The following is a 16643-nucleotide window of genomic DNA, read 5'->3' as shown; positions in this document are numbered from 1 at the left end:
CCCCCTATTCTATTATACGTCATTTTGTTCCCTTGGGTGAAAACATTTCTTGGACTCCGGCGCTGATAACTTAAAGCTGCACTTTCAATTGATATCAATAAGAATTTGTTGCGGGTTCCACATCCTTTCTGCAAACTGTTAGACTTAAAAATGAACAGAAAAAAAAATTCAATAATCTTATTTCTGCTTTGATCCAAAGTGACATTCATTATATTCGTAGACGTATTTTTTACTATGATTTTATTTTCTATGCACAGTGTAAAGCACTTTGTGACCCTGTCTGTGAAAAGTGCTATATAAATACATTGTACTTACTTACTTACTTACTTACTTACTCACTTACTTTTTTTTTTTTAGATTTCTTTATTTAAAAGGGACAGCGCACATTAATAGACATTGCAGTAGACTTACTTACTTACTTACTTACTTACTTACTTACTTACTTACTTACTTACTTACTTACTAACTTACTTACTTACTTACTTACTTACTTACTTACTTACTTACTTACTTACTTACTTACTAACTTACTTACTTACTTACTTACTTACTTACTTACTTACTTACTTACTTACTTACTTACTTACTTACTTACTTACTTACTTACTTACTTACTTACTTACTTACTTACTTACTTACTTACTTACTTACTTACTTACTTACTTACTTACTTACTTACTTACTTACTTACTTTACTTTCAATAAGTGCATTCAACCATGAGGGTACAAACTCAGAACATCATAATAACATAAGTAAATTAGCTTCAAATAAGCCAAACTACAAAGCGCCACATATAAGTGCAATTTTGTTTGATATTTTTCTTAATTAATATCTTCTTAGCCAAGGTGCGGACGGAAGAGATGTGTGTTTAGCCTGCAGCGGTGGAAGATGTGTAGACTTTCATGGGGGGTCTCGTACCACTCATCCTTTCTTCTCTCTTTTCATCCTCCCTTCTTGTAAGATAAGAGGATAAGATAAGACACACTTTATTGTCCCCCTAAGGGAAATGTGTTGGGCTCCAAGCCACAAAAATACACTTGCCCCAGTGCACTTACACACATACTGTATACACATTACAAATGCAGTTATGAATCAAATGTGTTTCAATTCACATGTTGAGTGACAGTTCATGAAATACTAAAAGGTAATAAAACAAATTTCAACAACTTCCTCTGGCATGTCCCAGCCTGCAGACAGTGTAGAGAGAGAGAGGGGGGGGGGGAGAACGTGTGTGTGTGTGTGTGTGTGTGTGTCAGAGAGAGAGAGAGAAATAGAGAGAGTGAGAGAGAGAGGGAAAGAGAGTGAGAAAGGAGAGACAGATAGGGAGAGAGAGAGAAAGGGTGTGTGTGAAAGAGAGAGAGAGAGAAAGTGTGTGTGTGTGTGTGAAAGAGAGAGAGAGAAAGTGTGTGTGAGAGAGAGAGAGAGAGAGAGAGAGAGAGAAAGGGAGAAAGAGAGAGAGAGAGATAAAGGGAGGAGGAGAGAGCAGGAGCAGACTGAAGCTGAGCAGTATAGCAGTCTGAGCGGCAGCAGTGAGGAGGAAAGCTTCTGTTCCTCTGAGCTCTGTGGATGATCCAGTATCAAGTGTCACTGAGAGCACAGAGTCTACAGGACAAGCTGGCTGGAGCAGGACAAGACAGCAGGAGTTTTTTGGTTCATTTGAGGACATATTAAGGACATTTTTGGACTCATTTTCGTTCATTTTAGGACGTTTTCTGACATTTTCTCAGATATATCATCTTCTGAAGTCGGAAGCTTTCTCCTCCTTGGTGGAATACATCACTTCACTACGAATAAGGACTGAAAAAACCACAAGAACATAAAAAAGGCTGAATTTTGGAGACTTGTTTTGGGGAGTTTTGGATATATTGTCTCCTCTGAAATCTTAGAGGAAAGTATGAATTAGGAAGAAAAAGTGACGTTGGTCAAGAAGAAAATTAGTTTTTAATGAAGATGTTGTCGCCTGTTGCAACCACTCAAACGCAAAGAAACAAAGGAGATATGAAGATGGAAATTGAGATTGAGTAACGGAAGAAAACAAACACCGCAAGTGTCTTTTTGGCTATTTTTACAAATTCAGAGAATCTCAAAGCAGATTTTTACCGTTACGACAGACAAGAACGCTTTTCTCAATCTGACAAACAGAGGAATAAACAAGGAAATAAAGAGACAGAAGAGGAGGACGTTGCTCTGTCATCTTTTTAATGATCAAAGATGTTGTAGACCAACATTGGAGTGAACTTGACTCTGGGACTAAAAGAAGAAGAAGAAGAAGAAATATCAGCTCTTCTGTTGAAAAAAATCAAGGAGAAGGAGTTTTTGGAGATTTTAAAAATAGTTATTCTGAAAAAGTGACGGGACTATCACCTAAAAGAGAGGGAAATTGACATTTGCTGAAGATTGGAGGAGCAGGACAAAGTTCAAGGAACAATCAAAAGAGTCCAAAGACGCTTCAATGCAAGAGTGAAAATTTAAATTAAAAAAATTATAGGGATTATAAGGATACATGGAAAAGTGAAGATAAAAAGATTAATATCTAAGTGAAAAAGGTTAAAAAAAATAGTATCAGAAGGTTTGAAGAGGATACTGAAAGATGTACAATCAAGTGAAGATGATGAAGCAGGTGTAAGAAGCAAAATAAAGACACCGTTACAAACTGTTTAAAAGTTGCTGACGCCTGTCTTGACCAGTTCTCCCCTAGAAAACAAGAGATTCTAGAGATTTGGTCAAAGGGACAAAAGTACAAACAAAAACGTATCCAGAGAAGGAGGGGGAGAAGTTATAAAAATTATTTGAATTAAAAAAGGAACTAAAGTGCAAAGAGAAAAGTTGGCAAAAAAGGTCAAAAAGTTATCAAATCAAGAGTTCACATCCAGACATAGGTGTGAGAATGAGGCTGCTGGTGCTCCTAGTAGCCCCTCTCTCCCTCTTGGTTCTCCCCGTGGATCAGGGGGTCTCGGCGGGCAGCGTACCCCAGACGGGAGGCCTGTCCCCTGGCCGAGTGGAGCGCTGGGTCCGCTCCGGGCTCCAGTCACTGCAGTGGGATCAGCTGGAGAGGTGTCTACGCTTGGGCTCGGTCTCTGAGGCAGAATGCAGACAGCTGGCTCACCTGCCCATGTCCACCGTGGCTGTGTATGTGTCGGAGCTACGCAGCAACGCAGGTGAGGAGGGAACAAGGGTCATATACTGTATATCACTGGGGTGTTATTTTGCTATTTATTTTTTATTTTATTACTTATTCATATTTTAATTATTTATCAATTTTGTTTTTGTTTTTGTTTACTTACTTGATTTTTTTTATTATTATTAATATTATTATTTTTTTTTTTTACTTTAAAAAAAAATATTGTTAGTTTATTTTTTTCATTATAAGGTTTTTGCATGATTTTTAGCGGCTGATGAGGAGGGTGAAAATGTTCCCTGTTTGGGCGTGACTTACAATACACTTAATTATTTAATAATAAAGTAAAAAAGAAGGAGATTTTTTTTTTATTAATTACGAACAGTCTACTTACAATCTCTAAAAAACCTCTCCCAGGTGCCTCAGACAAAGTGGTGGCCATCTTGCCTGACTCCTCTGTTGGGTCGATGAGCTCAAAGCTGCGTGGAAGGTTCAGTGTGAGCCAGGTGCTGCACGGCGGGGCTACGGCCCACGATGCAGTGCTGGTTCTGGACCCAAACCCCGGGGAGAACTTTGGACACACCGTGGTTCTGTTCTACGTGGACGTTAACGTGACCAAGAAGAGATGCTCACACCAGGACGGCATTTACCTGGGTGAGACAAAACTTTATTTAAATAAACACTGTTAAACAATAATTTAATACCCTGTCTGTGCAGTGCTGTTAATAAATTCAATTCAATTCAATTATTTGAAGGTGGAGTCAGTAAATCTGGAGAATGTTGTAAAAATAAAAAAATTAAAAAATCGTAGAATACCTCCTCACGATCCGCTACCTCTCCGTACTTTGTGTGCAATGAAAACAAATCTAGTGTTAATACACAGCCTAGGCTCTGTAAACAGTTATGTAAGCGAGCAAGAGAACCGTTTTCAGAGCCTAGGCTGTGTATTAACATTGAATTTATTTTCCAGCGCACACAGTACGTAGGCCTATGTATATACAGTATCTCACAAAAGTGAGTACACCCCTAACTTTTCTTCAAATATTTAATTATATATTTCCATGCGACAACACTGAATAAATGACACTTTGATACAATGTCAAGTAGTCAGTGTACAGCTTGTATAACAGTGTAAATTTACTGTCCCCTCAAAATAACTCGACACACAGCCATTAATGTCTAAACTGCTGGCAACAAAAGTGAGTACACCCCTAAGAAAAAATTTCCAAATTGGGCCCAAAGTGTCAATATTTAGTTTTGCCATCATTATTTTCTAGCACTGCCTTAACCCTCTTGGGCATGTAGTTCACTAGAGCTTCACAGGTTGCAACTGGAACCCTCTTCTACCCATTCATGACGACATCAAGGAGCTGGTGGATATTAGAGTCCTTGCGCTCCTCCATCTCCCGTTTGAGGATGCCCCAAAGATGCTCAATAGGGTTTAAGACTGGAGACATGCTTGGCCAGTCCATAACCTTTACCCTCAGCTTCTTTAGCAAGCCAGTGGTCGTTCGGAGGGGTGTTTGGGGTCGTTATCATGTTGCAGTACTGCCCTGCGGCCCAGTTTATGAAGGGAGGGGATCATGCTCTGCTTCAGTATGTCACAGTACATGTTAGAATTCAATGAACTGTAGATCCCCAGTGCTGGCAGGACTCATGCAGCCCCAGACCATGACACTCCAACCACCATGCTTGACTCTAGGCAAGACACACTTGTCTTTGTACTCCTCACCTGGTTGCCGCTCCACACTCTTAACACCATCTGAACCAAATAAATGTATTTTGGTCTCATCAGACCACAGGACATGGTTGCAGTAATCCATGTCCGTAGTCTGTTTGTCTTCAGCAAACTTTTTGTGGGGTTTCTTGTGCATCATCTTTAGAATAGGCTTCCTTCTGGGATGACAGCCATGCAGACCAGTATGATGCAGAGTGTGGCGTATGGTCTGAGCACTGACAGGTTGACCCCCCACCCCTTCAAGCCCTTCAGCAATGCTGGCAGCACTCATACGTCTATTTTCCAAAGCCAACCTCTGTGTACGACGCTGACCACGTGCACTCAACCTTCGTAAACTGGGCCGCAGGGTGGTATTGCAACATGATAACGACCCCAAACACACCTCCAAGACGACCACTGGCTTGCTAAAAAAGCTGAGGGTAAAGGTTATGGCCTGGCCAAGCCTGTCTCCAGACCTAAACCCTATTGAGCATCTTTGGGGCATCCTCAAACAGAAGGTGGAGGAGCGCAAGGTCTTTAATATCCACCAGCTCTGTGATGCTGTCATAAATGGGTGGAAGAGGGTTCCAGTTGCAACCTGTGAAGCTCTAGTGAACTACATGCCCAAGAGGGTTAAGGCAGTGCTGGAAAATAATGGTGGCCACACAAAATATTTACACTTTGGGCCCAATTTGTACATTTTTTCTAAGGGGTGTACTCACCTTTGTTGCCAGCAGTTTAGACATTAATGGCTGTGTGTCGAGTTATTTTGAGGGGACAGTAAATTTACACTGTTATACAAGCTGTACACTGACTACTTTACATTGTATCAAAGTGTCATTTATTCAATGTTGTCCCATGGAAAGATATAAAGAAAAATGTAAAGAAATGTGAGGGGTGTACTCACTTTTGTGAGATACTGTATGTATGCGGATGATACAACTCTTTACTCGCACTCAAGTTTATCTTCTGTCTGTTGCCATTTGTTAACCACAGACTTACAGTATAAATGCAGGAAAATACCTAGTGGGCTACATGATATTCTTCACATTAACAAGTGTGTTTGACTGTTCCACCATTAAAGAAAGATTACGTAAACACTAACTACTTTTTTTAATAGACCTTTTAAATGAAATAAACTGCGATCTTTCCTCAGACTAAGTTCCTTCATTCCCCTTAGAGATTTTAAAGTGTTATTATCTAAAGCTTTATGGGTATTTCAGTTGTTTTTATTAACTGTGTTTATCGCGTGAAATTGTTGGTTATCTGGCCTTGTTTGTGTTGTTTGTTTGTTGCTGGGTGTGTGGGTGTCAGACTATGAATGTTTCTTAGTCTCAGGTCTTCAATAAAAAAGGGGAGCAGTGTGTGTGTGTGTGTGTGTGTGTGTGTGTGTGTGTGTGTGTGTGTGTGTGTGTGTGTGTGTGTGTGTGTGTGTGTAAAGTTCTGCAGAAAAGAAAGTCAAAGTTGACTGTGCGTGGTCTCAACCTCCATTTTTAGCTCAATGATGTAGGACACTTTCCAGCTCAGAGGGGGGTCGACCCAGCTACTTCTGCAGCACTTTTTGCCCCTGTGTGTGTGTGTGTGTGTGTGTGTGTGTGTGTGTGTGTGTGTGTGTGTGTGTGTGTGTGTCTGTGTGTGTGTCTGTGTCTGTGTCTGTGCTGGCATGCATTTTCTTGAAAGTCCATCTTCTGTCCAAACTTGAGTTGCAGGCATTTGCAAGAGTAGGATATTTTCCTTTGACTATCAATTCTTTACGGACCATTTCAGGACTTGTCAGAGTTACATTCTTAATAAGGTTAACATTAAATGAATCCAGTTTAACTTACACATAGGCCACAGCTATGAAAGCATTCAAAAACATTGTAACATTCTAAAATTAAGTCTTAAACACTCCTCAAATATTTGTGTTTCTGAAAAAAGCTAAACTTTTTGGTGATGGCAAACAACACATTTACTATGAATGAAAGGCCAAAATGGGTCAGAAAAAGAATAAGCATTTCTCTGATTTATTCATGTAGAAAGAGTCCAAGTGGGACAGGAAGTTATTATGTATTCTGTAGTGGTGGTGCTCACAACTCTCGTGAAGGAGTTGAGTCTGAAAGTGCAAGCTGTTGACCCCCTGTAGTGAGAGAGGTTATGGCCAGATGTTGGGAGGTGAATTTGTGTGTGTGTGTGTGTGTGTGTGTGTGTGTGTGTGTGTGTGTGTGTGTGTGTGTGTGTGTGTGTGTGTGTGTGTGTGTGTGTGTGACACCTGTCAATTATTCATACAGTGCAGTGGCCTCATGCTGGGTCCTGGATGGTTTTGTAGCCGGTCTCTCTTAAGAGTAAAACTTTCTTTAGACCTCGTTTAACCTGGGAAAGACAGAAGGCAAACAGACAGTCAATACAACTTAACGGCCTCATGCGTTTTTTATATATAATATAGTGGATGTCCTGGGGAAAAGCACCTGTTGGAAGACTTAGAAGAAATACTAGAGAATAAATAACTAATTACATCTTCATCTCATTGCTTTATATTGTGGAAAGACTTGAGGCAGTGGTGGATGATGCCTCTGTAAATTCTACAAAAGGGAGGGGTTAGCAAATGAGCGTAGCAATCTTGAACCTTCACCACTAGATGATGCCGAAAACAGCTTCACCCATACGGAACCAGCGTTCTATCATTATAAAATCGCAATTATAATATAATGAATGAGATTTTTCTTCCCTCAGTCTTTCCTCAGTCTTCCCTTGGCCCAGCTGTCCTGTTAATCCTAACCCTACATTTTACCATGTGTGATGTCACACATGGGAAAATGTAGGGTTAGACAGTTAGACCATAAAACACTCTTTCTGCCTTTTTTCACGCTAGGATGAACCGATTTCTAGAATGTTTGCACATTTATACTACATAGGATCTCAGAGTTCAATACACCTTCATATGTCCACTGGTGAAATGTGTCTTTAACACTGTGTGTTTAAGGTGAGGAGTGTCTGACTCTGGCTCTGAAGGGTCGGTGTCAGAACCAGCTGAAGCGTTGGCAGGCCGGACCAGAGAGGCTCATGGGTAACGGTCGCTCGCTGCGCGGTGGGGCCGTTACCACAGTAACCGGTAACCGGCTGTTGGAGCGCGGGGGACTGTGTGAGGTTCACTTCCTGCCTCTAGTGGTCGGAGTGGGAGACAGCAACCGCACACAGAGGCTCAAATGTGTTGGTAAGGAATTAACAAAAAATTGCTTCTAACAAACATACTTTACTTATTTTGTCAGAGGGCTAGCAGTTTTTTCCTGCTTTCAGTCTAAATGCTAAATAAAGGCCAAATACATCCTGGGTTACATAAGTCAGATCAAGGTCAGATAAAGGTCAGACAGATTTTTAATTCATAAATATCAATATATAGGCCTATATCAATTTTGTCAGCTGATAACATTAATTGAAACAACTATTTCTTTATTATTATAATTTTTTTCTCCAAATCTATTTGAATAAATATGCAAATTTGGCAATAGCCAACTCAACATGTACATTTGCATCTCTTTAAAAGAAAATGAACACCTATTAGATCGAGCCTTTTTACAGAACACATTTTGGGCATTCACAGCCTATTCCCATTTCATAAAAAAATCTAAAAAAAATTTAAAAGTTGAGGCATCAGGTCAGACCAACATAATACTTTTGATTCATCAATTGAAAACCAAATTTGATGGCAATCCACACAACATCTTAAGATATATCATTCAACAAGCAAAAAGCTTTCCATCTCATGACAGTACAAGAGTAAAAGTCTGGGCACTAACCAACGTCATTCTGTGCTTAGCTGTGAAGAGAGAACATACCAAAGTGATGTCACACAGTCGTTGGTAAAACTCCACCTGGATTTTATGGTTAAAGTAGAATCACGCAGCTCTTTTCCTGGTAGGAGGCTCAATGCAGAATCATTCTCATGTTATGCCAAGACCACCCACACCTGCAAACTGTGGGCTCGTGAGAACAACTGCTGGGAACAATGTTAATCATGCTGTTATTTCAAACATAGACAATCATTAAGGACGTAACCGCAAGGCCACCTTTGGCTTGTTACACGTGTATGGAGATGAGGTATTCCTTAATGGTTGATTGTGAGCGATTAAAACCAACTGTCCCATTGAGAATACTAGCAGCATACCAAGTTTATATGGGCCTGGCATCAGGACATATGTTTAAATGTTTTAGTACTGAGGTCCTGCTTCATATACAAGTTCTTTAAAAGACAAGAATGTGAGATGCCTTATAGGTGGAGTCAGCAATTCTGGAGAACGCTTGTTGACAAAATCACTTTTTGTGAAAATCAGTGAATATCTCCTCACGATCTGATACTTGTGCGTACTCTGTGTGCGCTGAAAAAAGAATCCTGTGTTGATACACAGCCTATGCTCTGTAAACTGGTATGTAAACAACAAATGGGGCCCATCGTAGCCAACATGCCCGGGCGTCTACAGAGCCTAGGCTTTTTTTTATTAACACTGAATTTATTTTAAAGCACACACAGTACGGACAGGTAGCGGGGTAATGTGAGGAGATATTCACTTTTTACTTCAAGCGTGCTCCTGTATTACCTGCTGTCCACATACTATTCAAAATGATGTTGAAAAAGTATGCCATTTTAAAAAGTATGCCATTTTATCATTTTCACCCCAGAGCACTCAGAGTTTGCGCGGTGCCCTGAGCCTCTGTCGATGGGCATCCCCGCTCTGCCCGTCTCCAGCTGTGAGCTCAACAAGAACACCAGACGCTGCCACCAGCAGCCGCTAGCCACACACCTCTCCTGCAGACTCTACCAGACCTGTGACCACGCCGTGCTCATCTCAGGTAACAACCATTCATCATCATCATCATAAACTTATTGATGTGTGTGAGAGTTTGAATTGAATTTGAATTTGAATTATTAGACTTAGGATCCATTTTAAAATACTCACAATACAAACAATAGACAACACACATAAATTGTGTGTCTCTCATGAGATTGACATGAGAATATACAGTATGACTGAGGGTTAACATGTTTGAAGTGTCAAAATCACCCAGGTGTATAAGGAGATATGTTAATGTCTATGTTTTTTTTTCTGACTGAAAAGATTTACATAGAATAAATAGAATTATAAGCATTATCAAAAACTTACATTTGACCATCCACTGATGTCCAACATTCTAAACGTATTTTGTGTGTGTGTGTGTGTGTGTGTGTGTGTGTGTGTGTGTGTGTGTGTGTGTGTGTGTGTGTGTGTGTGTGTGTGTGTGTGTGTGTGCTCGCTCTGTGCAGGTGGCTGGCAGCAGCAGATGACGTTCCAGCATCACGTTCAGAACCTCCAGAGGTTCTACAGAATGTTACAGAACAACGGGTTCCACAAAGATCACATCAAGACCTTCTTCGCCAGCACTGGACAGCTTCCTGGTAGGACAGGGTTAATAGTAGAACACCGGCGTTTTGAAAATGTCATTCCACATACAACAACACCACATGCAAAACCTAAAAAATATTGTGTGCCTGTTGCACCAATGCAAAAGCAAACTGACCTACACCTTTGGATCTGTGTGCTTCCAAGTGACAAAAAGTCCACGTAACTGCAACATTCCCTGCGTTCCAAATCACATACTCTTTCTTTTTACTACACTACATACTAAAGTACAGAAGAGTTTTAGTTTAGTTTTAAATCACAGAAGGATTTTTTTTTTTTCACATGTCGAGAAATGTCAAGAATAAAGACGAATACTCCAAAATGCTATTGGAGTTAGTCGGGCGTTTATGTATTTTCATCATACTACAATTGACGTGTATGTATTGGGCAACATCCTAAATATTTTTTCTGGCATACTAAATAGTAGGGAAGTATGGGGATTGGAACGCAGGGATAGGCTCCCATATTAGAGAGACTATAGACATTTCTGGACAAACTGGTGACACAATTTTCAAATGTACATTTTACCCTCTGTCTCCCCCCTCCCCACCCCCTTCCCCCCTCCCACAGAAGACGTAGAGGGCGTGTACCCTGCCACAGAGAAAGCCGTGATCCGTAACCACGTGTCCTACGTGTGCAGGAAGCAGCACTGTGCAGACACTCTGGTGCTCTACCTCAACTCTCCAACACGCAACGATGGAACTATGCTGCTCTGGGACGCCAACCTCAACGGGATCGTAAGAGAGAGAGAGACACACACACACACACACACACACACACACACACACAAGCACACACACACACACACACACACACACATTGTAGAAAAGAAGAAGTACGAGTGGAGTGATCGAATAAAAGGAATGAATAAAATTATTTACAAAACTGTTCAAATTTTGAAATTCGTCCTTGACATTTAGCTCATAATAATGGTTTGATATGATTTCAATTTAGTATAGTAACTAGACATTCTGGTTAGTTAGTTAGTTAGTTAGTTAGTTAAATCTTTATTGTCCACGGTGTGGAGATTCGTCTTCGGTCTCATACAAAAAACAACAAGCAGGACAACACAACAACAACAACAACAAAAGCAACAACAACAACATTTACACACAGACATCTTCAGGGCAAGAAGCAGGACAGCAGTGGCAGTATACACATCAGCGGGACATGGTGTTCAGTACCCCAATCGCTTTAGGAGTGAAGGAATTTTTAAAAATGTTACGATTTGCCCTTGGCACTCTGTAACGTCTACCCGAGGGAAGAAGTTCAAACTCCCTATGGAGTGGATGGGACGGATCGTTTGCTATTTTAACAGCTTTTTTCCTCAGCACTTCGTCGTACATACAACTTAAATGTTTCTGTTTTGTCCCTATGATTTTTGAGGCAAGGTTTATTATTCTCTGTAGCTTGCTTCTTCCTTTTACGTTTAGGTTACCATACCACATTGCCATATTAAAGGTTAAAATGCCCTCAATAAGGTTCTTATAAACTGTTTCCATAATGTGCTTGCTCACTCTGAATGAGTTGAGTTTGCGCAGTAGATGGAGACGTTGGTTACAGGTTTTAAAAATATAGTCTGTGTTTTCACTAAAATTTAGATTGCAATCAATAAATGTAGTCAAATATATGATACAATCTCCTTCAGAAACAGAAGTCTCTTTTTCATTATAAAGCTACATATGAAAGCAAATATTCATATAAAGAAGTACATTTAGGGGGCGCCTTTAGCTCAGTTGGTAAGGAGTCCCCCTCCCGGGCCGGGCCCAGCAGCAGACCCGGGTTCGATTCCCGCCCGCGGTCGTCCTCTGCATGTCACTCCCCTCTCTGCCCCATTTCACCTCTGTCTCTCTGCACTGTCAATTAAGCATAAAAATGCCCAAAAAATATCTTAAAAAAAATGAAAATAAGTACATTTAGCATATTTACTGTCGACTACTTTATCTAAAGCATAATATGAGGATTCAATATGACCACTGTCTGTGTCCCTGTAATCTTTTCTGAATTTCTTGATGCGACCAAGAGTTTTCAGAGTGTATGTTTGACACCATATGTGTCTCTCTCTCTCTCTCTCTCTCTCCCTCCCTCTCTCTCTCTCTCTCTCTTTCTCTCTCTCTCTCTCTCTCTCTCTCTCTCTCTCTCTCTCTGTCTCTCTGCAGGCTGATCTAAAGGAGCGCTACTCAGTCAACGAGCTGCTAGCAGACCTCGCCGGCTGCAAGGCCACGCGCGTGTTACTGTTTGTGGATCAGAGCTACAGCGGCGTCCTGTCCAAGAGGCTCAGAGGATCTCAGAAACACTTCAACGTGGTTCTGATCCAGAGTCAGACCAGACAGACCCACAGCCAGCAGAGAGTCAACCCAGGATGGGAGGACGGCAGCTGGGACTACATCAGCCCTCACACCTGCCTGCTGGACCATCTGGGGAGGGTAAGCCATCATGCTTAGGTTTTTTTTTTTTAAGGGATTGGAACGATCAAATTCAATATTGGTATTGGGTCCAATATTGACAATATGAGTGCAATCCACTCATTGGATATCAGAATGACGCTACCCATCCACGTACCAAGCCAAATTCCACAGTCTTTTTTTTTTCTTTTTTTTAAGCACATAGCTATATGATATAGCACAGGTCTAAAACTACTACTATTCGACTATGCTCCTCTATTGAAACCGTTCAAAGCAGTTAAAATGTCAAATGTGTGTGTGAATGGTAACGTGGGAAAGGAAAACAGGTCTCCCTTGCAAAAGAGTCTTCGGTCTCAATGGGATATACTTGTATAAATAAAGGTTAAAAAATAAAAAAATAAAAAAATAAATGGGTTCGCAATACAATTAAACATTATTGAATTTTTGTCTAATTTTTCCTCTTTCAAATTAGAAGTGCTGTGTTGTCTATCATTTATGAACTTACACGTAATATCACCACCAACATAACAAAACAGTATAATAATAATAATGATGATATCAGACAGAATTCAGATATCCGATACGGATCGGAACTGAAAAATATTGAATGGATGCATCCGTAGTTTTTGATTGTTTTTAACTCTCACTCTAAATGTTGTGGTCAGGATCGTGGGATGTCGCGTCTGCTGCAGCCCTGGTCCGGCCTGTTGAACGTGACTCTGTCGGGGGCGCCCTGTAACGTCACGCCCCCCCTCACCGACGGAGAGCTGAGGAGAGAGTACCAGGGCTGCCAGAACCTGCCCACTGCACTGTGGCACCAGAAACACCACCGGAGAGAGAGACACTGAGACAGACTGGGGGAGAGAGAGAGAGAGAGAGATACTCAGACAGACTGGGAGAGAGAGAGAGAGAGACTGGGAGAGAGAGAGAGAGAGAGAGAGAGAGTAACTGAATGGGAAATACATTAAATGTGGATGGACACACACACACAGAACCACACGCACACACACACACACACAAGCATGGACATCAAACACATTTAGAGTTGAGTTGACTTAGGACTTTAGTTTCAGTTTGCTTAGTGAAACCGGTGTGTGTGTGTGTGTTTTCTGTCCTAACTCAGACAGTAACCATAGCGATGACAGCACATCGACGGGAGTTGTGTGTGTGTGTGTGTGTGTGTATGTTCCAGGGCAGGTTTGTGTGTGTGTGTGTGTTTGTTTGGGAGTTCAGCAAGAGGACAACCACTCCCAGAGACCAGTGGTACGCTCGGGTCAGTGTGTGTGTGTGTGTGTGTGTGTGTGTGTGTGTGTGTGTGTGTGCAAAACACATCTCCTAGGCACTAAAACGTTTTAGAGCCAATCATTTATTTCTATCTTTATAACAGTTATTCTTCATTCTGTCCTTTGCTTCACCTTCCGTCTTCTCCTCTCCTTCCACCTTTCCTCTCTTGGCCTCCTCTCCTCCTCTCCTAATCTCCTTTATACTTTCTAGTTCTTACTTTTCTGAATTTACTTTTCATCCATCAGTTTATGTTCTTAAAGTTGGTTCCTGTGTTTTTATTGGGGGCTGGTTTGTGACTCATTTCTCAACCGCATATCTTAGCTTTACTCGGCCATAAAACACATACAGTACATTCTTTACTTTTAACTACAATCTGCTCCCTTCGCCATCACTTTATCTCCGGACTGAATATAACTGTATGAGAAAGATGAAAACAGGAATAAATTAGTAAATGATTACATCAGAGCTGATAAAAAAACCGTGGTCAGAACTGGTCACTGATATATGAGCAAAGTTTCATTTTGGAAATCAACCCAATTGACAGTTGAATTGAATGATCCTGTCCGGTGTGTTTCGCATTAGAATGACCAGGCTGGACACAAAACACAAAACCTACCTGGGTATAAAAGAGATGTAGAGATGGGCGACTGAATGCATCTTCACCGGAAGAAAAAAAGAGCGAGACGGAAACTGGTTTTGCAGGGATCATGATTAAAATATGAAGCACTGAGACTGCCCCCACTGCTACACAGACTGGCTATGGCATTTTAATAAGGGCGGTGTGTGTGTGTGTGTGTGTGTGTGTGTGTGTGTGTGTGTTTGTGTGTGTGTGTGTGTGTGTGTGTGTGTGTGTGCGTGCGTGTGTGTGTGTGTGTGTGTGTGTGTTTGACATAGACAGAGGCATCCCATGAAAGATGCACAAACGTTCTAATATTAACCCATCCCCACACACTAACAGCCTACATGTTCTTCTCTGCTTTTTTCGGTGGTACTTTGTGATTTTGTGAGTAACCATAAACTATATACACACTACAGTCCATTGTACAATCTCATTCCCCTCTGTATACTGATGTCTATTGTTGTACTTATTCATTTTACATTAGAGATTTTTGTTTATTCAAGACATGGAAGTGGATCGGGAAAGAAAAAACTTTTTTCCAAATGCGTGGGACCGTTTTTTTTTTTTTTTTGGAACAGAACTGTTGACTGTATTGTCCATAATATTCACAGTTTGTGTAATCATCTGTACAGAGTATGAAATGTCATAGAGCAGAAATGTTTCTCTAGTTGCATGCAGCAGACCACGATATCTAGTCAATAAAGTACTATTAGAAACCAGCTGTAGCACATGAGATTCATTTGTGTGGCTTCCCACGTCCTGATGACCATATAAGGAACAAGACCATTGAAATGATTCTGTGTGGTGGAGAGGGCAACATCTATGTGGAGCTGTTTAGGTCAGAATATTTTAACGTACACCACATTGTCGTGCAAATACGTACACATTAAACGCTAGCATGCACAACAACTTTCATCTACGCACACTGCATTTTCTTGCACACACACACACACACACACACACACACACACAGTTATCAGCGCGCACACACAGTACGGAAAGGTAGCGGTTCACTGATATTGTCAAAAAGGATTTTGACAACAAGCATTCTCCAGAATCACTGACTCCAAATGTAATGTTTGGAATTTGACAAAAATGACATTTACCATTCATCTTTACTGCCATAGACAATGTGTTTAAGGTATAGCCTGGGTCTATATCATAGATAGTATATAAAAGGTCTATATGTAAGCAGATATTCAAGCAATTATCGTGATGTGGTGCGTGTCAGAAATGTACCATACAGTGCCTATAAAAGTGAAATCGAATTGTACGGAGAAAATCCATGACACAGTTTTTGTTTCAGAGGCCTTTATTGCTAACTAAGGAGACACAGTTCCAACTAAAACCCACCATCCATACGTCTCTCTCTATCCTTCTCTCTCTCTCTCTCTTGCTCTCTCTATCTATCCTTCTCTGTCTCTCTCTCTCTCTCTATCCTTCTCTCTCTCTCTCTTGCTCTCTCTATCTATCCTTCTCTATCTCTCTCTCTATCCTTCTCTCTCTCTCTCTTGCTCTCTCTATTTATCCTTCTCTGTCTCTCTCTCTATCTATCCTTCTCTCTCTCTCCCTATCCTTCTCTCTCTCTCTCTTGCTCTCTCTATCTATCCTTCTCTCTCTCTCCCTGGGGCTCCTGATATAGTTTCACCACTAACCTCTGACACCGGCGCTTTCAGCCCATCCAGGATGTTTTTACCAAAACAATCTCAGTAACACAATCACCTTTTGCCTCTTAATGAATGGGGGGGGGGGGGGGGGAAGGGAGGGATCTCTTCACCTGCACATCTGACCACTGCTATACAGAGAAGCATTCACCTTGACATTAAAGCTTTTGGAAACCTGCATGTCTAAAATAGTAACAATCAATTTATGATATCAAACTTGGATGTCTCAATACACTTTTACACAAATCTGATTAACAATACATGTTCATAAATATTAAAAAACTCCATGGCAACAGTCATTGTTTTATATATAACGGTTGGTTAGAGAACTTGCTGTGATTGGTTCAAAATACTTAATGTGTCATAAGAACCAGAGCATAGCCCATAGCCTCATCTAAAGGGATGTTCTGTAAAGTTGATC

General features: G+C 40.9%; 2 protein-coding genes across 2 annotated transcripts in view; one reads left to right on the top strand and one right to left on the bottom strand.

Annotated features, from left to right (window-relative positions):
* Positions 1–1517: 1517 nt before the first annotated feature.
* Positions 1518–15277, top strand: LOC307258363 (uncharacterized protein). Its single transcript, XM_080037878.1, has 8 exons — positions 1518–3159; positions 3537–3773; positions 7799–8029; positions 9493–9663; positions 10115–10246; positions 10821–10987; positions 12410–12676; positions 13321–15277. Exons 1-8 carry the CDS (start codon positions 2889–2891, stop codon positions 13501–13503), a joined length of 1659 nt encoding a protein of 552 aa, XP_079894004.1. The 5' UTR covers positions 1518–2888; the 3' UTR covers positions 13504–15277.
* Positions 14518–16643, bottom strand: part of abcb6b (ATP binding cassette subfamily B member 6 (LAN blood group) b) — a gene marked incomplete at both ends in the record, with an annotated part of 44943 nt that continues 42817 nt past the window's right edge. The window contains one exon of the mRNA XM_080038517.1: positions 14518–14531. Within this exon, the coding sequence (XP_079894643.1) occupies positions 14518–14531 (14 nt within the window). The remainder of the gene's footprint in view (positions 14532–16643) is intronic.

Source organism: Ammodytes marinus, assembly GCF_949987685.1.
Source record: "Ammodytes marinus genome assembly, chromosome: 12".
NCBI lineage: Eukaryota > Metazoa > Chordata > Actinopteri > Uranoscopiformes > Ammodytidae > Ammodytes > Ammodytes marinus.
This window is presented reverse-complemented; position numbering and strand designations above follow the sequence as displayed.